Consider the following 26734-nt stretch of genomic DNA (forward strand, 5'->3'; position numbering starts at 1 on the left):
TCCGACTCTCCCTGCCTCCTTCTCGCCCTACCCCACCACCCCACCCTTCTGTCGGCAGTTCATTTTGACTTAAACAAAATTGTGCCAATTTGGTATTGGTGATACTGGGACAGAGGGACTGGAGCCTTCAGTATGTTTGGTTTTCTTTTTGGAAAAAGCATTTTACTTACTCCCTCAGTGAGTCAGGATTACTGACACTGCAAGAGACATGAAATAATCCATGCAAACTCAGAAAGGGAATGGTTGCTGATGCACCCAGGTTAATGGCCTTCTCAGTTGATGTTGATTCCATCCTCCTGTGCCGTCAGACTCATTAATTTCTCCATTGCTGAATTTGTCAGTACAGAACCAAATGTATAAATTTTGAAAAATACATTTAAGGCATGGGTTGTGCAATATATTGGAACTGTTCACCTCTCGAGATGATCCAAGTTCAGCCAGACTGAAGATTCTGCCAGCTGAGGATGTACAAAATCAGTTTGAGGCACTTTTGACCCAGTTTGTATGGGACACAATTCAACAGCATAAACTGCCAGTAATTTACCAAAAGCACAACATTTATCATTTTTTAAAAGGCTGTAAAAAGAAAACCTTACATTTATATCGGACACAACCACTTCTCTCTGAACATTTCAGTGATTCAAATACAATGAATTACTTTTGAAGTACCCATGGCCATACAAGAGGCAGTCATGGAGAAAGACCAATTAATCCATTTTGAGTTTGAATTCAATAAATCTGGCACCAGATAAAATGACTCAAAGCTTCTCAATAACAGCCCAGCTATGGGTCGTGATGTTCAGAGAGAAGTGGTTGTGTGCGATATAAATGTAAGGTTTTCTTTTTACAGCCTTTCAAAAAATGATAAATGTTGTGCTTTTGGTAAATTACGATGCAGTGGATGTGGTGTATTTGGACTTTCAGAAGGCTTTTGACAAGGTCCCGCACAAGAGATTGTTGTGCAAAATCAAAGCACATGGTATTAGGGGTAATATACTGACGTGGATAGGGAGCTGGTTGGCAGACAGGAAGCAGAGAGTCGGGATAAACGGGTCCTTTTCAGAATGGCAGGCAGTGACTAGTGGAGTGCTGCAGGGCTCAGTGCTGGGACCCCAGCTCTTTACAATATACATCAATGATTTGGATGAAGGAATAGTGTGTAATATCTCCAAGTTGCAGATGACACTAAACTGGGTGGCAGTGTGAGCTGTGAGGAGGACACTAAGAGGCTGCAGGGTGACTGGGACAGGTTAGATGAGTGGGCAAATGCATGGTAGATGTAGTATAATGTGGATAAATGTGAGGTTATCCATTTTGGGGGCAAAAACACAAAGGCAGACAATTATCTGGATGGCGGCAGACTAGGAAAAGGGGAGGTGCACCGAGACCTGGGTGTCATGGTTCATCAGTCACTGAAAGTGGGCACGCAGGTACAGCAGGCGGTAAAGAAGGCAAATGGTATGTTGGCCTTCATAGCTAGGGGATTTGAATATAGAAGCAGGGAGGTCTTACTGCAGTTGTACAGGGCCTTTGTGAGGACCACATTTGAAGAACCAATAAAAACCTGTCTTTATGTACAAGCGGTTCTGCTTTGTACATTATGCATTTCTGTTTTATAATCCAGCAGTTGTGCCATGGACGTTTATAAAAATTGATTGGGCTTTTGGATTAAGAACAAACCTGCGAATTGGGACGGTTTCTGTGAATCGGTTCAGTAACATCTTCAATTTCTCTTCCAATTTCAGGTGGAGGTAGAGGTGGAAAGCATGGACAAAGCCGGTAATTTCATTGGCTGGCTGCACATAGATGGGGTCAACCTTTCTGTTGCACTTGTGGAGCACTCTCTCTCGAAGGTCCACTTCACCGCAGAGCGGAGTTCCTACTACAAGGCACTGCTGTCAGTCGAGGAGCCGGCCAAGCTGAAGCGGGAAAAGGTAGGAACATTTGTTTCTTTGAAGAGCAATTTACAGGTTCCTAAAAAAACTGCAGATATCTCTGATTTTCACTACACCTGTGGTACAAATAGGTTTGTAATTTGCATCCATCCACCCTTGGTATAATACTGCTAGATATCTTATCTAATCAATTAGAGGCACTGTATAATGCAAGAAGTTGTTTTTTTTTACACACATTCTTTAAAGTTTTGGACAACTGATGAAACATTTATTTTCATTTAAACAGAATTGAGTTCAGAAAATGTCTCACTGTTGTCTTGTACTGATCAAAAATGGATGGGTGTCTGAAGCTCCTCTAATTAATAAGTGAAACTTTTGCTGTGCTCCTCCAGTAAGACTGACCAATTCATCACTTGAGAGTATTTCCTGGCTCTCGCAGCTGTTCACACACAGCTGACCTTACAGCCACTCATGATAGAAATCCCGCAGTCCTCAGCAAGCTCACTTCACAAGAAGCCAAATTCTACCTTGCTCAATTCCTTTTCAAGTGTTGGGGGATTGTGAAGGCGAGAGAAACGCCATGAATATATTTGAACTAGTCTTCTATATTCCTTCCCTGCGGGGCAATAAATCAAGAAATCTGTTTCATCGCAAGCTGGCCACATTTCAGCCAGAAAACATTTTGTTTTGTCCTTTTCCCACCCAGACATCTTCCACCCATGTTAATCAAGGTAAGTTATGTTGGTGCACTTTTCCATTTTGGCCTCTCGCTGTCTGCTTCAAGCATTCCCAGCATAGCCAGGTTCAGAGTCCTGTTCCCTCTGCTCTGTCCACAACTTTAGGAGAGTGACTTCTGCTTCCACCAGGGTAGATTTTCCACTTCCTGTACCAATACGTCTTCTGATGCAAGAATGCCAACCTGTACAGTAGTGTGGGCATTTTTTTAATGCTGACGAGCAGTTACTGAACATTAGGATTTTTGTTGGATGAATGGAGCCACATCCCCATCTAGGATTCAGCGCTTCCAGGGAGGAAGTAGAGAAACTAGAAAAAATACGCATAGGGTAGCACACTGTCGACAGGGTAACACATGAAGAGGTTTGGATCGTGCAGCTCGAACAGCTTATAATGTCATCTCAGACCTTGAAAGTCACATCCTTGAAACATTCTTGCCTGTTAAATTCAAAAATGTATATCAATAAATTTGTCAAGTGATATTATATAGATTGCAGGCTTACTTGATTGAACTATGTGTTGATTGGGGTGCCACTGATTAATTTTAGTTGCAATGATTTGAAGTTTTTGTGCATTATGGGGGCATATTACATACCTCATCTATTTCGTGGGTTTATAGTAATGATGCAAGGAAGGGAACAATAGAGACACCCTTGTGATCTGAACAGGCTATCATAGGGTAGAAATTGGACTTCATTGCGCCTGTTTCACGGGAGTAAAAGAGGGAAAACAAGACAAAATATTGGGGACCGATGTCTCGTTTGCCTGGTACCTGCCTTAGCAAGCATTAGGCCCCTTCTGTATGTAATTGAGAGCCTAATGCCTGTTTTAGGCCTGTGGCTGAAATTATCTGCGATGAGTGGGCAGGCTTGAGGCTGGGAGTTGCTGCCAACAAGGCAGGTGGTCCAGAGGCCTGTGGAGGTGCGACAGGCCTCGGCAGCTTATCTGGATTATTGAGATGGAGCCTGCAAACCAATTTGAGTCATTCGGCCTATCCAGCCTGTGCCAGCTCTTTAGTTGAGCTATACATTTAATTCCAGTCACCTGTTCTTTCCCCATAGCCCTGTAAATTTTTGCCTTCACATATATATCCAATTCTCCTCTAAATGTTACCATTGAATCTGCTTCTGCAGCCCTTTCAGGCAATGCGTTCCAGATCACAACAACTCACTCTGGTTTAAAAAAAAGTTTCCTCATGTCGTCTCTGGTTCTTTTGCCAATCACCTTAAATTTGTGTCCTCTAGTGACTTACCCTTCTGCTATTGGAAATAGTTTTTCCTTATGTACTTTGTCAAAACCATTTATGATTTTGGACACCTGTCAGATCTCCTCTGGACTGTTTCTTCTATATGGAGAACAACACCAGCTTCTCCAGTCTATGCTCATAAATGAAGCCCCGCATCCCTGGTACCATTCTAGTAAATCTCTTCTGCACCTTCTCCAAGGCCTTGACATCCTTCCTAAAATGTGCTGCCCAGAATTCAACACCATACTCCAGCTGAGGCCTAACCAATGTTTTATAAATGCATTACTTCCTTGCTTTGGAATAGCTCAACCAAAGAGTAGTGATACCCGCTCTCCTATATGGCTCAGAGACGTGGACCATATACAGTAGGCACCTCAAAGAAGTACCACCAGCGCTCCCTCCGCAAGATCCTGCAAATCCACTGGGAGGATAGACGCACCAACGTCGGTGTTCTTGATGATCAGACCAACATCTCCAGCATACCACTGACCACACTCGACCAGCTCTGTTGGGCAGGCCACATCGTCCGCATGCCCGATACGAGACTCCCAAAGCAAGCGTTCTATTTGGAGCTCCTACACGGCAGGCGAGCCCCAGGTGGGCAGAGGAAACGTTTCAAGGACACCCTCAAAGCCTCCTTGATAAAGTGCAACCTCCCCACCGGCATCTGGGAATCCCTGGCCCAAGACCGCCCTAAGTGGAGGAGGAGCATCCGGGAGGGCGCTGAGCACCTCGAGTCTCGGCGCCAAGAACATGCAGAAACCAAATGCAGACAGCGGAAGGAGCGTGCGGAAAACCAGACTCCCCACCCACCCTTTCCTTCAACCACTGTCTGTCCCATCTGTGACAGAGACTGTAATTCCCGTAGTGGACTGTACAGTCACCTGAGAACTCACTTTTAGAGTGGAAGCAAGTCTTCCTTGATTTTGAGGGACTGCCTATGATGATGAGTGTTTTATAAAGGCTTAGCATAACTTCCTTGCTTTTGTACTCTCTGCCTCTAGTAAAGCCAAGGCTTTTTTTTAAACGGCCTTCTCCACTCGTCCTGCCACCTTCAAAGATTTGTGCATATACACCCCCCAGGCCCCGCACCTCATGCCATTCTCGGGCATCACGATTCAGGCAGGTGGCGTGGCAGTGTCGCTGCCTTTGCGCCAGACACCTGGCGGTGAGGATTTTCTACCCTCCCATGGCTTTCACACATGTCGTAATGTGTGCTTCTTCAATCTTTCCGGAGGTGGACTTCAGTGAGACAAGGCCATGAAAACTGCATTCCTTTACAGACAGCAAGTAAAGAAACAGAGTAACGACTTAATCAAATCTCACCTTGCTTAAACTAATTACAGAACTCTCCTCGAGAATAATAATAAAAATACACCACACTATTCCTATTAGTAAGCTTGCTTGGCTTTCTCCTGATCAGCCTTCTGATCCTGACCGGCTCGGGGCTTAAAGAGTAAGATTCCCTTCAAGTCTCGGCTTCCTCCCCGATGTGGCTGGCTGGCTGACTGCCCAAGTGTGTCTTTATCCTTTGCCTCTCTGCATTCCCAACAAGTGAGAGTTGTGCCTCTAACTTTCTCCCCATTTAGTGATTTGCTAATAGTCCTGTCAACCAAGCCGATTACCTCTCCTTCCCTCCCACTCCCCAGGAGCTGTGAGCCTCAAGATACCATTGTGATTTAATGAGTCTGGGTTGATTCAATTGACTTATTGTTTTTGTTTGAAGTAAATGGTGAGTTATGGCATTCTATAAACTGGCTCGTCTGACTTTAATGCACATCTTCAATGCCTGCAGCCTGTGGCTTTTGTAAAACCTGTGCAAATTACTTTGGAAACACAGCACTTAAACATAACTCATTCCCAAATTATTTCCGCGAAGACCAAATACCCCAAATAGTAACACGAGCATTAGAAGCTTACCTTGCGCAACAACATCCTATTGATTCACAATCTATAGGATTAGAATGGACCAAGCTGTTTTCCATTGTATGGAGTTCCAATGGATCAAGCCTCGTGAATTTGCAGTAGGCTTTGCGTAGTATAAAATTGCAAAGATCTTCCCCTTATTATAATGGAGCTAGCCCCCTTTCCGTGTTATGGTATGAAATGTTAAACTAAGGTTCTGTTTGCCTGTTCTAGTGGTACAGGTGGATGTTAAAGATCCCATGGTACAATTGGAAGAACAACAAGTAGTTCTCATGGCTAACGCCACCAAACGAGATTGGTAATTCATCCGATTGTGGTCTGTGCAACAAGATTGTGGCGTATTGCCCGTATTATAACTTGCACCAAGTCCCATTTACCATCACCCCTGTGCTCGCTGACCTACATTGGCTCCCTTATCATTAAAATTGTCATCCTTCTGTTCAAATCCCTCTGTGGCCTCACTCCTCCTGATCTCTGTAATCTCCTCCCTCCCTACAACCCTCCCTACAAGATCTCTGCGCTCCTCTAATTCTGACCTTTGCGCATCCCCGATTTTAATCGCTCTACCATTGGTGGCCGTGCCTTCAGCTGCCCATGCCCTAAACTCCGGAACTCCCTCCCTAAACCTCACTGCCTCTCTACCTCTCTTTCCTCCTTTAAGACACTCCTTAAAGCCTACCTCTTTGATTAAGTCTGCCCTAAAATCATCTTATGTGGCTCTCTGTCAAATTTTGTTTGATAATGCTCCTATGAAGTGCCTTTGAACATTTTACCTTTTTAAAGGTGCTATATAGCTACAAGTCGTCGTCGTTGTGGGTCTTTGCTAATTAGCTGATGTGTTTCCCTGCATAATACATAATGAACTGGTCGGCCGCCTCAAAGACTCCCCCTGCGGGATTAACGAACGCCTGATGAACCTTCGCCTTACCCTATCCCGCAACCAATGCGCCACAGTCATCAGTGCATACGCCCCAACACTCGATGCAACGGATGAGGCTAAAGAGAGTTTCTGTTCCAACCTCGAGACATCCCTGTCCTGCGTCCCCAAGGATGACAAATTGATCCACCTCGGAGACTTTAATGCTAGGGTCGGCAAAGACACAGCCCTCTGGGGAGGCGTAATTGGCAGAGAGGGGGTAGGGAAATCCAACTCTAATAGCACCCTACTCCTGACAAAATGTCTAGAACACCAACTCCTCATCACCAACACCCTATTCCGCCAGAGGGACAAATACAAAACGTCATGGCAACACCCTTGCTCCAAACACTAGCATCTGCTGTACTATGTCATCGTCTGAGTCAAGGATCGCAAGGATGTGCGCATCACCTGCACCATGACGGGAGCTGATGACTGCTGAACAGACCATCGCCTAATCCGATCCATCATCAATATTAATATAGCCCCAAAGCAGAGGGGACAGCAGAAGCAGTGCCGCAAAAAAATTAATGCTGGGTCATTTAAAGACCCAGCTAAGAGAGTCCTATACAGCCAACGCCTCACAGCCAATCTGCCGTGCCTTGATGGCCCTGAGATGCTCAATGCCCACAGTGCTTGGTCTGTCCTCCAGGCCTCCATAACCAGTGCCTGTGAAAAGACACTTGGTTACTCAACCAGGAAACACCCAGACTGGCTTGATGAAAACCATCAGGAGATCCAAGAACTAATAGACCGTAAGCGCAGAGCATTTTTGAGCCTCAAGTAACAGCCAAACTCGAGTGCTACAAAGCAACATTACAGACGGCTCAAGGCTGAGATCCAACAAAAAACCCGGGACCTAAAGAACAACTGGTGGATGGAGAAAGCACAGGTGATACAACAACTAGCCGACAGCCACGACATACGAGAATTCTTCACTGCAGTCAAGGCCACCTACAATCCAAACTCCCAAGCCCCCACCCCGCTCCTGGCAAAGAACGGGGAAACACTCATCAAGGACACCGAGGCTGTCAGGGCCTGCTGGAAGGAGCACTTTGAAGATCTCCTCAATTGAGACTCTGCCTTTGACTCGTGTTCTCATCCTGCAGCATGCAACCCGCCGCCTCCTCAGTGAAACTCCAATGCTGCAAGAAGTAGGCAAAACCATAACACAGCTCAAGAACAACAAGGCTACGGGTGCAGATTGAATTCCTGCTGAGGTGCTAAAATATGGTGGAGAGGTGCTGTTGACGCGGATACATGACTTCATCTCTCTCTCATTTGGAGGGAGGCGAGCATGCTGGAGGATCTCGGAGATGCAGTGATCATGTCCATTTTTAAAAGGGCGAACAAATCCGACTGTGGCAACGACAGGGGTATCTCCTACTATCAACCACTGGGAAGGTTGTCGCTAGAGTCCTCCTCAACCGTCTTCTCCCTGTGGCCGAGGAGCTCCTCCCGGAGTCACAGTGTGGATTTCGTCCCCTACGGGGGACAACGGACATGATCTTTGCAGCTACAGGAAAAATGCAGGGAGCAGTGCCAGCCCTTACACATGGCCTTTTTTGACCTTACAAAGGCCTTTGACACTGTCGACCGTGAGGGCTTATGGAGCGTCCTCCTCTGTTTTGGGTGCCCCCAAAAGTTTGTCAACATCCTTTGCCTGCTCCACGACGACATGCAGGCTGTGATCCTTGCCAGCAGATCCGTTATCTTATGAATATCCACATCCGAACCGGGGTAAAACAGGGCTGTGTCATCGCTCCAATCCTCTTTTCAATCTTCCTTGCTGTAATGCTCCACCTCACTGTCAACAAGCTCCCCACCGGAGTGGAACTAAACTACAGAACCAGTGGGAAGCTGTTTAACCTACGCCGCCTCCAGGCCAGGTCCAAGACCACCCAAACCTCTGTCGTTGAACTGCAGTACGCGGACAACGCATGCATCTGCGCACATTCGGAGACTGAACTCCGGGATATAGTGAATGTATTCACCGAGGCATATGAAAGCATGGGCCTTACGCTTAACATTCGTAAGATAAAGGTCCTACACCAACCTGTCCTCGCCGCACAGCACTGCCCCTCAGTCATCAAGATCCGCGGCATGGTTCTTGACAACGTGGACCACTTCCCATACCTCGGGAGCCTCTTGTCAACAAAGGCAGACATTGATGTGGAAATTCAACATCGCCTCCAGTGCAGCCTTCGGCCGCCTGAGGAAAAGAGTGTTCGAAGACCAAGCCCTCAAATCTACCACCAAGCTCGTGGTCGACAGGGCTGTAGCAATTCCCTCACTCCTATATGGGTCAGAGACATGGACGACTTGCAGAAGACACATCAAGTCGCTGGAGATATATCACCAACGATGTCTCCGCAAGATCCTGCAAATCCCCTGGGAGGACAGATGCACCAACATCAGTGTCTACGCCCAGGCTAACATCCCCAGCATTGAAGCACTGACCAGCTTCGTTGGGCAGGCCACTTAGTTCGCATACCAGACACGAGACTCGCTAAACAACTGCTCTATGCGGAGCTCCTTCATGGCAAACGAGCCATAGGTGGGCAGCGGAATCGGTACAAGGACATCCTCAAAGCCTCTCTGGGGCAGTGTGACATCACCACTGATGCCAAGGAGACCCTGGCTGAAGACCACCCTAGGTGGAGAAAGTGCATCCGGGAGGGCATTGAGCTCTTCGAATCTCAACGCTGCGAGCGTGAAGAGGTCAAGTGCGGGCAGCGGAAGGAGCGTGCGGCAAATCAGTGCCACCCCCCACTTGCCCCGACGACTATCTGTCCCACCTGTGACAGGGTCTGTGGCTCTCGTGTTGGACTGTTCAGCCACCAAAGAACTCACTTTAGGAATGGAAGCAAGTCTTCCTCGATTTCGAAGGACTGCCTATGAATGAATGAACATAATTGTTCTTCAAAAGGAAGCTCGTTGTGTGTAAAATGCTTTGAGATATAAAATGCAACATAAATGCTATTGTTTTATAAAAGCTATCACATTCACGCAATCCCATTGAATAGAATGACAGTGAGAGGAAGGTTTCACACTTTCCAATTCTGTAGATTGCTGAGCAAAAAATGTTGCACTAATGCACTCGTAACCTTCACTAAGAGCACAGGGTGTTCAGGGACAGGCGCTCATTCCTCCATTCTGTGCTGCAATATATTGGAACTGAGCCCTTAAAGTCTTTTATATGTTCTTTTAGATCCAAAGATTTTTTTTAAGTAATGTACAACACAGGCTATGTGGCCCTACTGATCTATGCCAACGTTTATGCTCCACACAAGCCTCCTCATCCTACTTTATCACTTTATCTAACCCTATCTGCATATCCTTCTGTTGCTGCATTGCAGTCAGATTAATCAGGATTTTAGTAATTCTTGCAACTGATCAGACCTATTCACCTGTACCAGTTGAGTGTGATTTAGTGTGGCAGGGCTGCCTGGGACCAGCGAACACAGAAATAGTGAGAGTGTGGGTTTGAAGACAGCATCACACTCTTGTTTCTTTCTCCACCTCCCCCCCCCCCAAAAGGACATAACTGCTGCCAGTGGACCGGAAGTCATTGTGCATGCGCAGTTCCAGTGGTTTTTTTGGTTGTTCTCGCCGGACTTCCCACAGATTAGTGGGAGAGAAAGGTGAGGGGTGGAAATTTCAGGTATTGTGAGGTCTGTAATGTAACTTGAAAGTGATACTTGGATGTTGTCAGCTTGTGAGCATTTTATTGCACTCAGAGTGTGTTTATCGCTGTCTGGTGCTCTGGCGGGGTTTGAACAACAGATAAATAGTTAATAAAGCGACCACTACATTTCTTATAAGCTTCAAGAAATGGGCCTCGTGCCGCTCTCGTCTGCATCTCAATCTCTGGATAGACAAATTGCAAAGCAGTTGGTGAGAAACAGCGGAAAGTGATGAGAGATTGTCACTGTTACTCAGACTGTGAAAACCAGAGAGGGTCATCCAAGGCCAATGGCACCCAAGGGGGTGCCTGTGATTTTAGTTCCAGCCCTGGAATAAGTGCAGTTGTGTTTTGTAATTCACCTCTGGAGCTCATGAATAAATCTTGTCATGTATTCTTTAAAATTTTTTTCAAAGTAGTTAACTGCCAATTCTTTAAAAAAAAATTGTTCCCTGATTAACTTTGCTCGCTGAGACTGGGTTAATCGCAGTGGTAAAGATTCCTTTGTCTATGGTATCTCTGTAGTACTACGTGCCCATAATGTAGAGTGGAAAAACACCAACTCTCATCACTGGTACATGGGGAATATTCTGTAATTTGCAGGTCAGAGGCAAAATGCTTACTTTGCTCAATTTTTGTACAATGTGATTTTTTTTTCTCCCTCCTTTCAGAGGCAGCCATGTAAATCATGAAGTGTAAGTAATTATTGTAAATGATTACCTCCAAGCATTTTCATAACACTCAGTATAGAGAATTGTGGCGTTATCAGATTTTTAACACTGACTTGCTTGGGCTAAATTCATTTGTACATATATCAACTTCAGAACTACTGAGGAGTCTTTGACAAATCAGTGACCTTCAAATTACCTAGTACCGATTGTTGATACTGTTACTCCACGACTTTTCCCCCTAACTCGCAATGATATAGCGCCTTTAACATAGGAAAATGTCTCCAAGCCTTTCAGCGGTGTAATCAAAAAAAAATTGAATGTCAAGCCAAAGAATGAAATATTAGGAGAGGATGACCAAACACTTGATCAGAAAAGTGGGTTTTGAGGCAGATCTTGTCGGAGAGGGAGATGCAGAAGCGATGGGATTTAGGGAAGGAATTCCAGGCCATAGAGCCCAGACAGTTGATGTCTTAAACACCAATGTTGAAGTGAAGGAAGTGGGATGATGTACAAGCAGCCAGAGTCAGGAATAGAGAGCGCCTGTAGAATTTGGAGGAGATTAAACAGATGGGGAGCAGTGAGGCCTTGAAGGGCTTTAAACATACGGATGAGAATTTTAAATTTGTACTGTTGGGGGAACTGGACGCCAATGTAGGTCACTGAGGACGTGATGGATTTTAACAAGCAAGTGTGTTGCTGAACCACAGAATTAACTGAGGCATAGCAATTGGCCTGAGCACCAGGCTGTATTTCTGCCCCTGATCACTATCCACTAACTCCAGCTGGAAAGTGTGCGTGTATGGAGTGTATGGCCACATTGTGCTCTGTGTAATGTCCGGCACAGTCAAATGGCTTGTCAACGTACATCATCTATGTTCAGAATGGTCCCCAAATGAGCTGCAGTACCAGTGGGCAGCTGGTGCTTGTGGAACTGTACCAGAACTACTTGCATATAGAATTACATAGCATCTACAGCACAAAAAAGGACCATTCAACCCTACTGGTCAATGCCAATGTTATGCTCCACATGAGCCTCCTCCCACTCTAATGACCTCTTCCCATCCTGTTCCCCATATCCCTTTATTCCCTTCTATCTCATGTATGCATCAAACTTATCAAACTTAATACATCAATGCTATCTGCTTCCACCACTCCCTGTGGCAGTGAGTTACACAGAGGGTTTTTAAACATAAAAAGTATCACCTTCTTTAAGAAACGAATGCCAACTATTAATGGAAGAGAGATAACTGAAAGCATGGTCCAAAAGATAAGAACATAAGAAACAGGAGCAGGAGTAGGCTATTTGGCCCCTTGAGCCTGCTCCGCCATTCAGTAAGATCATGGCTGATCTAATCATGGACTCAGCTCCACTTCCCTGCCCGCTCCCCATAACCCTTTACTCCCTTATCGCTCAAAAATCTGTCCATCTCCGCCTTAAATATATTCAATGACCCAGCCTCCACAGCTCTCTGGGGCAGATAATTCCATCGATTTGCAACCCTCCTGAGAGAAGAAATTTCTCCTCATCTCAGTAAATGGGCGGTCCCTTATTCTGAGACGATGTCCCCTAGTTTTAGTTTCTCCTGAGTGGAAATAGTCTCATTGCATCCACCTTGTCAAGCCCCCTCATTATCTTATAAGTTTCAATAAGATCACCTCTCATTCTTCTGAACTCCAATGTGTATAGGCCCAACCTATCTTCATAAGTCAACCCCCTCAGCTCAGGAATCAACCTAGTAAATCTAGATGACTTGAAAAGACCTAAAAAGGCAAGAGAAAAGAAACAAGGTAGAAATTATTAGTGAGGGAGTTTGAGTGTACTCTGATGGTGGAATGAAAGAAGGAAGGGATACAGAGCAGGCAAAAATTGGAAGGCTGATGGGTACCGATGAGGACAAAGAGTTGGCAGAGATTGTAGAAGAGTGGGAGGGAGTGTAAGTGAGGATAAGAACTTTGAATTTGACACATTATAGCATCAGGATCCAGTAGATGTCAGGCTTATGGGAAAATGCAATGTAATGTGGGACAGGATGCCAGTGGGGTATTGAGCATTTCTGGAGTCTTTTTGGATGGAGACTGGAAGGAGGGCAAGTTGGAGTTGTGTCGCAGCACGTGTCTTCAGAAGAAACTAGTTGGAAATTGGAAGCGAAAATTACTCGATGTTGGCTGTAATACACAACTTCATAGTGCTGATCACAGGCTAAACCCAGCACTGCTTGGTACTCAAATTCTGGCCTAGGCCCGAAGCTCTGAACTTTCCCCCCCCCCCCCCCCCCCCCCCATAACCTCTCCATCTCTCTCTCATCCTTTAAATTATTTCTTCAAACCTACTACTTTGATCAGGCTTTTTGTCATCTGCCTAATATCTCCATGTGGCTCGGTGTCAAATTTTGTTTGATAATGCTCTTGTGAAGCACCTTGAGATGTTTTACTGCATTAAAGGCACTATATAAATGCAAGTTGTTGATGTTGTGAACCTAATAGGACTGATGCATTGAGCTACAGCTGTTTAACATCTTTTCTAGCTATATAGTCCATATCTTGACTACCTTAATGTGGCCTACTGTTGGTGTCTTGCACAGTGATGGAGAGAAAGCAGTCATTTTTCACTTTTTTTTCAAATATTCAATGGATACTTACACATATGAACATCAATAGACAAATATCAAGAAGTAATTTGAACTGCAGAACATGGCAGGGATTTGAGCACAAAGACTACACAGCAGGCACATTACCAATCAAACTGTATAATAAAAGCAAATATAGAAAATACGATGCAGTGTAAGTGAGGCAGCCAGATAAGGAAATGGGGTCCAAAGGTAAATTGGTGAACAATTTCTAAAAATGTTTTTATCCTCTCATCATTGCAAATTGCCATTGAAAGTGAAAATTTTAGAGGGTTGGTTGGCTCAGTAGGTTAATACACTAACTTTTTGACATGGGACCTGGGGTTGGATCTAAAACCCAAGTGCTGAGCTGGAACTATTTGTTGGCAGCGATACTCCTTTTGTGAATTGAGCCCGAGGCATTCTAAAACTAGTTCCTAAGTGAGTGTGAATTGACAGCACTAAATGCCGTGTGACTTAGAGAAGGCAAAATGAAGGTTGGTGTGGAGCACAAGTGTTGGAGGGAGCTTTGCCCTGTCCTGGTCGGTGTTGTGCCTGCATCACAAGAATCCTCCTCAATCGCCTTTGCCCTGTGGCTGAAGAGCTCCTCCCAGAGTCGCATTGCGGATTCTGCCCACTGAGATACAATGGATATGATCTGCACCGCGCGACGGAGCTAAATTACAGGACAAACGAGAATCTGTTCAACCTCCGCCACCTCCAGGCCAGATCCAAGGTTGTCCCATCCTCCGTCATCGAATTACAGTATGCAGTCTGCGCATGCTCGGAGGCCGAACTCCAAGCCATCGTCAACATCTTCACCGAGGCATACGAGAACATGGGCCTTACACTAACCATCCATAAGACAAGGGTCCTCTACCAACCTGCCCCCGTCACACAGCACTGCCCTCCTCCCCCCCTACCCCCCGTTATCAAAATCCACAATGAGGCCTTGGACAATGTGGACCATTTTCCATACCGCAGAAGCCTACAGTCAACAAGGGCAGACATCGATGACTAGGTCCAACACCGCCTTCAGTGTGCCAGCGCAGCCTTCGGTTGCCTGAGGAAGAATGTGTTTGAAGACCAGACCTCAAACCTGGCACCAAGCTCATGGTCTAGAGTAGTGGTGATAACTGCCCTCCTTTATGGCTCAGAGACATAGATCATGTACAGCAGGCACCTCAAAACACTGGAGAAGTACCACCAATGCTGCCTGCGCAAGATCCTGCAAATCCACTGGCAGGATAGGCGCACCAACGTCAGTGTTCTCGCTCAGGCCAACATCCCCAGCATTGAAGCATTGACCATGCTCGATTGACTCCGTTGGATGGGCCACATCGTCCGCATGCCTGACACAAGACTCCCAAAACAAGCACTCTACTTGGAGCTCCGACACGGCAAGCGAGCCCCAGGTGGGCAGAGGAAATGCTTCAAGGACACCCTCTCAAAGCCTCCTTGAAAAAAATGTTACATCCCCACCGACACCTGGGAATCCCTGTCCCTAGACCACCCAAAGTGGAGGAAAAGCATCCGGGAAGGCACTGAACAGCTTGAGTCTCTTTGCTGAGAGCAAGCTGAAGCCAAGCGTAGACGGCAGAAGGAGAACGCGGCAACCCAGGCCCCCCACCCACCCGTTCCTACAACCACAGTCTGCCCCACCTGTGACAGAGACTGTAGGTCCCACATTGGACTCTTCAGTCACCTGAGAACTAATATTTAGTGTGGAAGTAAGTCATCCTCGACCCCTAAGGACTGCCTATGATGAAGATATGCCTGATGGAGCACTTAACATCGAGGATTTGTACCAAAAGGAAGTGAGTTAAAAGAGAAAAATTGACAATCAATTTAAAGAACAGAAGAATGGAATGAAGCCATGGAGGAATGTGTAAGTGTGGATGAGGACTTTGAATTTGATGCATTGTAGGATAGTGAGCCAGTGCAGTTCATGGGGCTAAAGACAAACTCAATATAATGTGCGACAGGATGCGAGTAGTGGTGTTTTGAAGAATTGGAATCTTTAAGGAGTGGGAATGGAGGCAGGATGATGGAATAACAGCAGGAATAGTGACAGGATGAACCACTAAGGAGCGGGATTGGGGACAGGATGACTGGGTAAGGAGCGGGAATGGGGACAGCAGAAATGTGGCAGCGACTCAACAATTGAAATACTGAAGGGCATAGAGGGGAAAATAAGGGCAAAATTCTAAATTTTGTTAATAAGCATGGCTGGAAGTGAAATTTCTGCTGCTTCTGTGCAATGGAAATCTGTGTCTGAAAAGAAAATACCACTGGTCGGCATGATTGAAGGAGTGGAGCATGGATACGGCACTGGGGCAGCATTCAAGTGTTAATCCCTCAATCAATATCACTAAAAAATATCGAGCCATTTATCTCATTGCTGTTTGTGGGAACTTACTGTGCGCAAATTGGTTGCTTCATTTCCTACATTACAACAGTGAAGATACTTAAAGTATTTCATTGGCTGTAAAATGCTTTGGGTCATCCTGAGGCCATGAAAGGCACTGTATAAATGCAGGTTCTTCCTTTTCTTTTTTCAAATGTGCAATTTGAAATCTGGCCTTTTAATCTTAGCATATTTTTGCCCTATTACAGTTCTATTACAATATCCACATGGATTCAAATGACAGGTTCACCTTGTGTTGACCTAAAGCATATGAGTAGTTTATCTAGTTCTCTGAACTCCATTAAATTGCAGCAATTATTCTTCATGGGTAGTGTTATATCAGGCAAACAAAGATGTTCAGTGGTTGCTGTCCGAGTGAAATGTCGTTTCTGTTGCTGTGTTTTGTTTTCTATTCTGTTCTTTAAATTGGTGTGAATCTCACCGAGTGGTTCAACAGACAGTCTCTGTAAGTGGGAGAAAAGACCTAAACGTGTTGTCAATACTACCTCCTCCTCCCAATGCTTCATCCTCTGCTTAAGGCTAGAAAAACAATCTGCTTCCAGCTCTCCGGCAGTACCATTTTGTGACTGGCAGTTTCTTGCGTTCTCACCCTAACCTGTCCTATGTGGGGGTTGCAGGGTACGGTGGGGGGGATGAAGGAGAGGGGAATGTACCCTACTCACCTCTTTGCAATTTCACCGCTTACACGTGAACCCATCACAGGTATGAGTCCACGTTTCCCCACTCCATCAGGCTAACTGTTGCAGCTATATAAAGTGTTGTGTTATGAAATTTTAAAAGTATGATTTTGGTGTTTTGTATTTATCATCAGAATTGACACAAAAAGAAAGGGGGCTCGCATTGGGGTCCACGAGAAGGGGAATAACAGTGGAACTGCAGGTTAATCCTGATTGTATGGCAACTCTTGCACCACAGTGGCTGTTCTCTGCTGGAGATTGTCACCGAGATATACTCTAAAATAGTTAGTTTCAAAGATGTGGAAATATTTGTCAGGGGAAAAGATTGTAAAATTTCAAGTGTCAGCCAAAAGTCTCAACCGTGTCTCAATATAATTTGGATTCAGACCTGTATAACCAGGCACAACTACACATCGATGTATTCAAAGCAGCAACATGACCATAGGAGGACATTGTACTACAATCCTGGATGGGGCAACCTTGCCAACAGGACACGGAGATTACATAAGAATTAGGAACAGGAGTAGGCCATCTAGCCCCTCGAGCCTGCTCCGCCATTTAACAAGATCATAGCTGATCTAGCCGTGGACTGAGCTCCACTTACCCGCCCGCTCCCCGTAACCCTTAATTCCCTTATTGGTTAAAAATCTATCTATCTGTGATTTGAATACATTCAATGAGCTAGCCTCAACTGCTTCCTTGGGCAGAGAATTCCACAGATTCACAACCCTCTGGGAGAAGAAATTCCTTCTCAACTCGGTTTTAAATTGGCTCCCCCGTATTTTGAGGCTGTGCCCCCTAGTTCTAGTCTCCCCGACCAGTGGAAACAACCTCTCTGCCTCTATCTTGTCTATCCCTTTCATTATTTTAAATGTTTCTATAAGATCACCCCTCATCCTTCTGAACTCCAACGAGTAAAAACCCAGTCTACTTAATCTATCATCATAAGGCAACCCCCTCATCTCCGGAATCAGCCTAGTGATTCGTCTCTGTACCCCCTCCAAAGCTAGTATATCCTTCCTTAAGTAAGATGACAAAAACTGCACGTAGTACTCCAGGTGCAGCCTCACCAATACCCTATACAGTTGCAGCAGGACCTCCCTGCTTTTGTACTCCATCCCTCTCGCAATGAAGGCCAACATTCCATTTGCCTTCCTGATTACCTGCTGTACCTGCAAACTAACCTTTTGGGATTCATGCACAAGGACCCCCAGGTCCCTCTGCACCGCAGCATATTGTAATTTCTCCCCATTCAAATAATATTCCCTTTTACTGTTTTCTTTTTCCTCAGTGGATGACCTCACATTTTCCGACATTGTATTCCATCTGCCAAACCTTAGCCCATTCGCTGAACCTATCTAAATCTCTTTGCAGCCTCTCAGTGTCCTCTACACAATCCGCTTTCCCACTAATCTTTGTGTCATCTGCAAATTTTGTTACACTACACTCTGTCCCTTCTTCCAGGTTATCTATGTATATTGTAAACAGTTGTGATCCCAACACCGATCCCTGTGGCATACCACTAACCACCGATTTCCAACCAGAAAAGGACTCATTTATCCCGACTCTCTGCTTTCTGTTAGCTAGCCAATTCTCTATCCATGCTAATACATTTCCTCTGACTCCGCGTACCTTTATTTTCTGCAGTAACCTTTTGTGTGGCACCTTATCGAATGCCTTTTGGAAATCTAAATACATCGCATCCATCGGTACACCTCTATCCACCATGCTCGTTATATCCTCAAAGAATTCCAGTAAATTAGTTAAACATGATTTCCCCTTCATGAATCCATGTTGCGTCTGCTTGATTGCACTGTTCCTATCTAGATGTCCCGCTATTTTTTCCTTAATGATAGCTTCAAGCATTTTCCCCGCTACAGATGTTAAACTAACTGGCCTATAGTTACCTGCCTTTTGTCTGCCCCCTTTTTTAAACAGAGGCGTTACATTAGCTGCTTTCCAATCCGCTGGTACCTCCCCAGAGTCCAGAGAATTTTGGTAGATTATAACGAATGCATCTGCTATAACTTCCGCCATCTCTTTTCATACCCTGGGATGCATTTCATCAGGACCAGGGGACTTGTCTACCTTGAGTCCCATTAGCCTATCCAGCACTACCCCCCTAGTGATAGTGATTATCTCAAGGTCCTTCCTTCCCACATTCCCGTGACCAGCAATTTTTGGCATGGTTTTTGTGTCTTCCACTGTGAAGACCGAAGCAAAATAATTGTTTAAGGTCTCAGCCTTCCACATTTCCCATTATTAAATCCCCCTCTCTGTCCTGGGAACTAGGCAGTTAGAATTTAACACTAACGGGTCTCTTTGGAGCACCAGTCAGGCCCCCTGCAGAATGTCTGCTGCTATCCTGATCTCTGACATTCCCCCACAGCTACTAGCCAACAAGGGGGTGTTCTGATCCTGAGCAATATAAATGGTTTTCTTAAATTGTATTTTATAACTTGGGTCTAATTATAATGGTGATGCTTATGGGTATAAATTATTAATGTCCATTAGTAAGATTAATTCAGGGTTGGTCAATTTCCATCATCATCTTCCCCAACTAGATAAAGAACATCTTCCATAACTCTGCAACTTGGAGTTCAATTTTGCTGAAAGTTTAAGGGGAAGGCTTTGATCTGATTCAGCACCTGGTTTCTTTTATTTCCCTTGCTTGTCTCCTTTCCTGAAGGTATCAAGTCTTGCTGTGGGCACCAGCATTCTCTTGCACTTCAACCAAGTGACCATTCTTCATGCATGAGCCTCAATGATATTGGTAGTCTATTCAACTACAGCTGAGTAATCCTGTTCTCATCTGACATGTACACACTTTTCCAGAAGTAGTCAATGGACAGCAATCTGCATAGGGCCAATTTTTGGCCCACTCTTAACCCAGGGGCTTTGAAGCTACTTGTAGTATTCCAGCTTAGATCAGCTTCGTCTGCACGGAGCAAGGGTCAAACCCAGGATCTTTGGGCTACATGGCTCAGTACTGCACCAGGTGGTGTTTTTACCAATAGATCATTGGGTAAGCTAGGATCCTTTGATAAAACTTAAACCATTACAAAAAATATTCATTAAGCTCCTTTTATTGTGATTTCTCTGGCAAAAAAACATGAATGCATTGTATCTTCTAGAGAGTCAGATGGCACTTTGTTTTACCAACATTCTGTGCCACTGATTGACAGAATGTGAGTATGCTCGGCACAGTGAGTTTCTGATCTAGACTATTCTCCCTGGTACCCTGACCAATATTTATCCCCCAACCATCATTAAAACACATTATCTGGTCATTATCTCATTGTTGTTAGTGAGACCTTGTATGCAAATTGGCTGCCACGTTTCCTACAATACACTTCAAAAGCACTTCATTGGTTGCAAAGGAACTTGAGCACATAAATCTAGGCTGACACTCCAGTGCAGTGCTGAGGGACTGTTGGAGGTGGCGTCTTTCGGATGAGATGTTAAACCGAGACCCTGTCTGCCCCCTCAGGTGAACGTAAAAGATCTCATGGCACTATTTCGAAGAAGAGCAGGGGAGTTATCCCAGTGTCCTGGCCAATATTTATCCCTCAATCAACATAACAAAAACGGATTATCTGGTCATTATCAGATTGCTGTTTGTGGGATCTTGCTGTGCGCAAGTTAGCTGCCGCATGTCCCATATTATAACAGTGACGACTCCAAAAGTACTTCATTGGCTGTAAAGCACTCTGAGACGTCCGGTGTGTGTGGAAGGTGATATATAAATCCAAGGGCTAGACTTTTCCTCAAGCCTTCCCCCCACCACCGAATTGCCGCCCAAAAAGACCACTAAGATTCTTCAAATAACACCGGCGAAAAATTCCACAAAGAAGTGAAAAAATACCACCCGTCGAGAAAATGGATCTTGCATGTAGATTCTCGGCGGTTAAACACGATCCTTGGCTAAATGGGCGGTTCTTAACCAGAATGGGCAGTAAGTACTCAAATTTAGACCAAGGCTGCGGTTGGGCCGAGGGAGAGGGGAAAACTCTCAAAATATTTTTTAAATGTAATAAAAACTTAAAATTTCGAAAACATTCTCAAGACCCTTTTTAATTTAATCGTCGTGAAAGAATTTTAAAATAATTATTTAAAACCCTTTAACTTACTTTTCTTTTCAGGATACTTGCTTACCGCCCTGTTCCGGCAGCTTTTCGTGGGCGTTTTTTTCAGTCTTGCCTACGGGTCACCGCTGAGGCAAAACTTGGACAGTGGCGGTTTTCTCAGCGGTGCACGTGGGTGCTCTGCTCCCCAGCGGTATTTTGAAAATGTTGGCGGAACTCTTCAAAAAAATGAAGTGGAAACTTTCGCCGGGTGGTTTTCTGCCGAAAAAGAGCAGTACCGCCGAGAAAACCGCCGAAAATGAAGAGGAAAGTCTAGCCCCTTTTCTTTTTAAAGCATTTTGGGGTATCCTGGGGTTGTGAAAGGCACTACATAAAGGCAAATTCTTTATTTTTCTTGGGTGATTTTTCCTTCAGTGGAGGGAAGCGGTAATTGGCAGCTGTCCAACCTGTGCTGGTGAAAGTGCCATTGGCAGAGAGGCTTTGAGCAAACTGCTTGCCAATCAGACTTTCATTTGGAGAATGGTGAAGGAATAATGATGGTACATAAAGAAAGGGTGGACAAATATAATGCATGCAGTAGCAAGAGCTGTAACTTAAGCCACCCCGACACTTTTGCCATTGGTCCCTGACCTTCATTGCAGAACTTGTCTGGACAGCGTCAGTACGTCTGCACCCGCTGGTGTAACAGCTTTTCCAGTGAAACAAGCCCACATTAGCAAGTCAGTAACCAGATGGGCATTTCTTGATTTTTCACTGTTGTAGCATACGTTGGTGATTAAGGTTAATTGCCTTTGGAGAATTGGATTAAGGGTCAATGTTTTTAAATCAATGGATTCAGTGTACTGTAAACTGCAGGTGTTTGCCCTTTGACTTATCTTGCTGCAGACAGTGTCTGTTTGAGGTCATAAAGTTAATCAATTTCATTCCAATTTAATCCTGAAAATAGGGAAGGACGGGCTGAGTTGACTTTATGTTGTTTAATTTAAAGTTTTTAAATAATCATATAATTCCCTTCAACTTTGATTTTTTTCCCTCAAAGTGATAGCTTTTCCATTTCAATCTGTAATCTAAGTGTGGAATAGCCCAGTGGTGTACTGTATTGACAAGTTAACCTCCCCCCTCCCTCCCTCCCTGTTCTTTCTCTCCTAACCATAAGTTAGCAAGGAGTTCAGGGTATTGGTCAGCCTGCTAATTAGAAAATGATGTTTTCGAGAGGTCTTGTATAAGGTGCTATTAATGCACTTCACATTTAATATATTACTTTTTACTTCAGTGCAATGAGGTCCCAAAAATGGCAGTGCGATGAATGATCAGTTCTTGGCTCAGAGAAGACCATTGATAGTCAGGCCACACCCCCTCCCCCTCATCTTTAATATCCAGAGGAACAAGCAGAAGGGATTTTGCTTCATTGTCTCATCTAAAGGACACAGCTGAAGAAGTGGAGCAAATGATTTAAGCTGACACTCCAGTCCAGGAATAAGACTTGAACCTACAACTTTCAGACGATGTGTAAAGGGGGGGGGTTTTGTTTCCACCAATTAAATTCAAGCAGCAGTTTTTAGATTTGCTTCATATATTTGTTCCAATTTGCTGGGGGACATCCGTGCTGGGAGGAGCATTTATATCCAGTACCTGGGCCAGGCACTCCCGGATTACATACATAATTGCGCCAAGTTAGCAAAACACTGTCCTGTAAAGGTTGCTCGGCACTGCCATCAAACTTTCCCACTCATGCAAAGTAAAGCTCCCCCACTTTACCTGAACAGATCTTTTGGTTCCATCTGAAGTGCTGCACGTCCTCAAGTGTCCAAACCCTGCTTACACTTGTAAATAATCCCTTGTGTCTTCTAACTCATTCCACTCACCATTTGCCCCTACTTTTGTGGAGAAGTGGGCGTGTAGGAGTAAAAAGAGAAAAGAAAGAAGAAAGAGAGAAAGACGGAAAGGAACACAAAGGAACCTGAGCCGGTGACTCTTTACCTAACCTGCAAGGGAGGGAGTGTCTGCAAGGTATGAAGAAAAGAAAACATGGCCATGCAATGTAACCGGAGGCTTAAATACTTCACCTGTCCTTTGCATTTCACTTACCTTTCTCAAGGTTTTTTTTAATATAAAATATTGCTCAAAGGAATTACTGGCTGTAAAAATGTGTCTTCTGTCAGTACACTGATGCAAATTTCCTTCCCCCCTTCTCCTCTTTGTTGCACTTTGATCAGAACAACATCATTTCTAAAAAAAAATGAATTAAGTTGTCGGCAATTTAAGTGTATCTAAGGGTTAAGTCATGGCAGGACAGCTCGGTCACGTGATATGCTCCTCCTGTACCATGTGGGAACACGGGGACAACACCAGTGTCCCTGACGACTACATGTGCGGGAAGTGTGTCCACCTCCGGCTACTCGGCTACTGACGGTCCGCGTTGCGGAGTTGGAGCTGAAGGTGGATTCACTCTGGAGCATCCACGATGCTGAGAATGACGTGAGTATCACGTGTAGCGAGTTGGTCTTACCGCAGGAGAAGGGTCCACAGCCAGCGAGGGAATGGAAGAGTAGTGCAAGGAAGGTAGTGCAGGGGTCCCCTGTGGTCATCCCACTGCAAAACAGATACACTGCTTTGAGTGCTGTTGAGGGGGATGACTCATCAGGAGCGGGCAGCAGCAGCCAAGTTCATGGCACCGTGGCTGGCTCTGTTGCACAGGAGGGCAGGAAAAAGAGTGGGCGAGCGATAGTGATAGGGGATTCAATTGTAAGGGGAATAGATAGGCGTTTCTGCGGCCGCAACCGAGACTCCAGGATAGTATGTTGCCTCCCTGGTGCAAGGGTCAAGGATGTCTCGGAGCGGGTGCAGGACATTCTAAAAAGGGAGGGAGAACAGCCAGTTGTCGTGGTGCACGTTGGTACCAATGACATAGGTAAAAAAAGGGATGAGTTCCTACGAAATGAATTTAAGGAGCTAGGAGCTAAATTAAAAAGTAGGACCTCAAAAGTAGTAATCTCGGGATTGCTACCAGTGCCACGTGCTAGTCAGAGTAGGAATCGCAGGATAGCTCAGATGAATACGTGGCTTGAGCAATGGTGCAGCAGGGAGGGATTCAAATTCCTGGGGCATTGGAACCGGTTCTGGGGGAGGTGGGACCAGTACAATCCGGACGGTCTGCACCTGGGCAGAATCGGAACCAATGTCCTCGGGGGAGTGTTTGCTAGTGCTGTTGGGGAGGAATTAAACTAATATGGCAGGGGGATGGGAACCAATGCAGGGAGATAGAGGGAAACAAAAAGGAGGCAAAAACAAAAGACAGAAAGGAGATGAGGAAAAGTGGAGGGCAGAGAAACCCAAGGCAAAGAACAAAAAGGGCCATTGTACAGCAAAATTCTAAAAGGACAGAGGGTGTTAAAAAAAAAACAAGCCTAAAGGCTTTGTGTCTTAATGCAAGGAGTATCCGCAATAAGGTGGATGAAGTAACTGTGCAAATAGATGTTAACAAATATGATGTGATTGGGATTACGGAGACGTGGCTCCAGGATGATCAGGGCTGGGAACTCAACATCCACGGGTATTCAACATTCAGGAAGGATAGAATAAAAGGAAAAGGAGGTGGGGTAGCATTGCTGGTTAAGGAGGAGATTAAGGCAATAGTTAGGAAGGACATTAGCTTGGATGATGTGGAATCTATATGGGTAGAGCTGCAGAACACCAAAGGGCAAAAAACGTTAGTGGGAGTTGTGTACAGACCTCCAAACAGTAGTAGTGATGTTGGGGAGGGCATCAAACAGGAAATTAGGGGTGCGTGCAATAAAGGTGCAGCAGTTATAATGGGTGACTTTAATATGCACATAGATTGGGCTAACCAAACTGGAAGCAATACGGTGGAGGAGGATTTTCTGGAGTGCATAAGGGATGGTTTTTTAGACCAATATGTCGAGGAACCAACTAGGGGGGAGGCCATCTTAGACTGGGTGTTATGTAATGAGAGAGGATTAATTAGCAATCTCGTTGTGCGAGGCCCTTTGGGGAAGAGTGACCATAATATGGTGGAATTCTGCATTGGGATGGAGAATGAAACAGTTAATTCAGAGACCATGGTCCAGAACTTAAAGAAGGCTAACTTTGAAGGTATGAGGCGTGAATTGGCTGGGATGGATTGGCGAATGATACTTAAGGGGTTGACTGTGGATGGGCAATGGCAGACATTTAGAGACCGCATGGATGAACTACAACAATTGTACATTCCTGTCTAGCATAAAAATAAAAAAGGGAAGGTGGCTCAACCGTGGCTATCAAGGGAAATCAGGGATAGTATTAAAGCCAAGGAAGTGGCATACAAATTGGCCAGAAATAGCAGCGAACCTGGGGACTGGGAGAAATTTAGAACTCAGCAGAGGAGGACAAAGGGTTTGATTAGGGCAGGGTAAATGGAGTATGAGAAGAAGCTTGCAGGGAACATTAAGACGGATTGCAAAAGTTTCTATAGATATGTAAAGAGAAAAAGGTTAGTAAAGACAAACGTAGGTCCTCTGCAGTCAGAATCAGGGGAAGTCATAACGGGGAACAAAGAAATGGCGGACCAATTGAACAAGTACTTTGGTTCGGTATTCACGAAGGAGGACACGAACAACCTTCCGGTTATAAAAGGGGTCGGGGGGTCTAGTAAGGAGGAGGAACTGAGGGAAATCCTTATTAGCCGGGAAATTGTGTTGGGGAAATTGATGGGATTGAAGGCCGATAAATCCCCAGGGCCTGATGGACTGCATCCCAGAGTACTTAAGGAGGTGGCCTTGGAAATAGTGGATGCGTTGACAGTCATTTTCCAACATTCCATTGACTCTGGATCAGTTCCGATGGAGTGGAGGGTAGCCAATGTAACCCCACTTTTTAAAAAAGGAGGGAGAGAGAAAACAGGGAATTATAGACCGGTCAGCCTGACATCGGTAGTGAGTAAAATGATGGAATCAATTATTAAGGATGTCATAGCAGCGCATTTGGAAAGAGGTGACATGATAGGTCCAAGTCAGCATGGATTTGTGAAAGGGAAATCATGCTTGACAAATCTTCTGGAATTTTTTGAGGATGTTTCCAGTAGAGTGGATAAGGGAGAACCAGTTGATGTGGTATATTTGGACTTTCAGAAGGCGTTCGACAAGGTCCCACACAAGAGATTGATGTGCAAAGTTAGAGCACATGGGATTGGGGGTAGTGTACTGACATGGATTGAGAACTGGTTGTCAGACAGGAAGCAAAGAGTAGGAGTAAGTAAATGGGTACTTTTCAGAATGGCAGGCCGTGACTAGTGGGGTACCGCAAGGTTCTGTGCTGGGGCCCCAGCTGTTTACACTGTACATTAATGATTTAGATGAGGGGATTAAATGTAGTATCTCCAAATTTGCGGATGACACTAAGTTGGGTGGCAGTGTGAGCTGCGAGGAGGATGCTGTGAGGCTGCAGAGCGACTTGGATAGGTTAGGTGAGTGGGTAAATGCATGGCAGATGAAGTATAATGTGGATAAATGTGAGGTTATCCACTTTGGTGGTAAAAACAGAGAGACAGACTATTATCTGAATGGTGACAGATTAGGAAAAGGGGAGGTGCAAAGAGACCTGGGTGTCATGGTACATCAGTCATTGAAGGTTGGCATGCAGGTGCAGCAGGCGGTTAAGAAAGCAAATGGCATGTTGGCCTTCATAGCAAGGGGATTTGAGTACAGGGGCAGGGAGGTGTTGCTACAGTTGTACAGGGCATTGGTGAGGCCACACCTGGAGTATTGTGTACAGTTTTGGTCTCCTAACCTGAGGAAGGACATTCTTGCTATTGAGGGAGTGCAGCGAAGGTTCACCAGACTGATTCCCGGGATGGCGGGACTGACCTA

General features: G+C 45.2%; 1 protein-coding gene across 1 annotated transcript in view; it reads left to right on the forward strand.

Annotated features, from left to right (window-relative positions):
• Positions 1-26734, forward strand: part of snd1 (staphylococcal nuclease and tudor domain containing 1) — a 1067139-nt gene that overhangs the window by 803073 nt on the left and 237332 nt on the right. Inside the window, exon 17 of the mRNA XM_070897262.1 lies at positions 1746-1934. Within this exon, the coding sequence (XP_070753363.1) occupies positions 1746-1934 (189 nt within the window). The remainder of the gene's footprint in view (positions 1-1745; positions 1935-26734) is intronic.

Source organism: Pristiophorus japonicus, chromosome 13, assembly GCF_044704955.1.
Source record: "Pristiophorus japonicus isolate sPriJap1 chromosome 13, sPriJap1.hap1, whole genome shotgun sequence".
Taxonomy (NCBI): Eukaryota; Metazoa; Chordata; class Chondrichthyes; family Pristiophoridae; genus Pristiophorus; species Pristiophorus japonicus.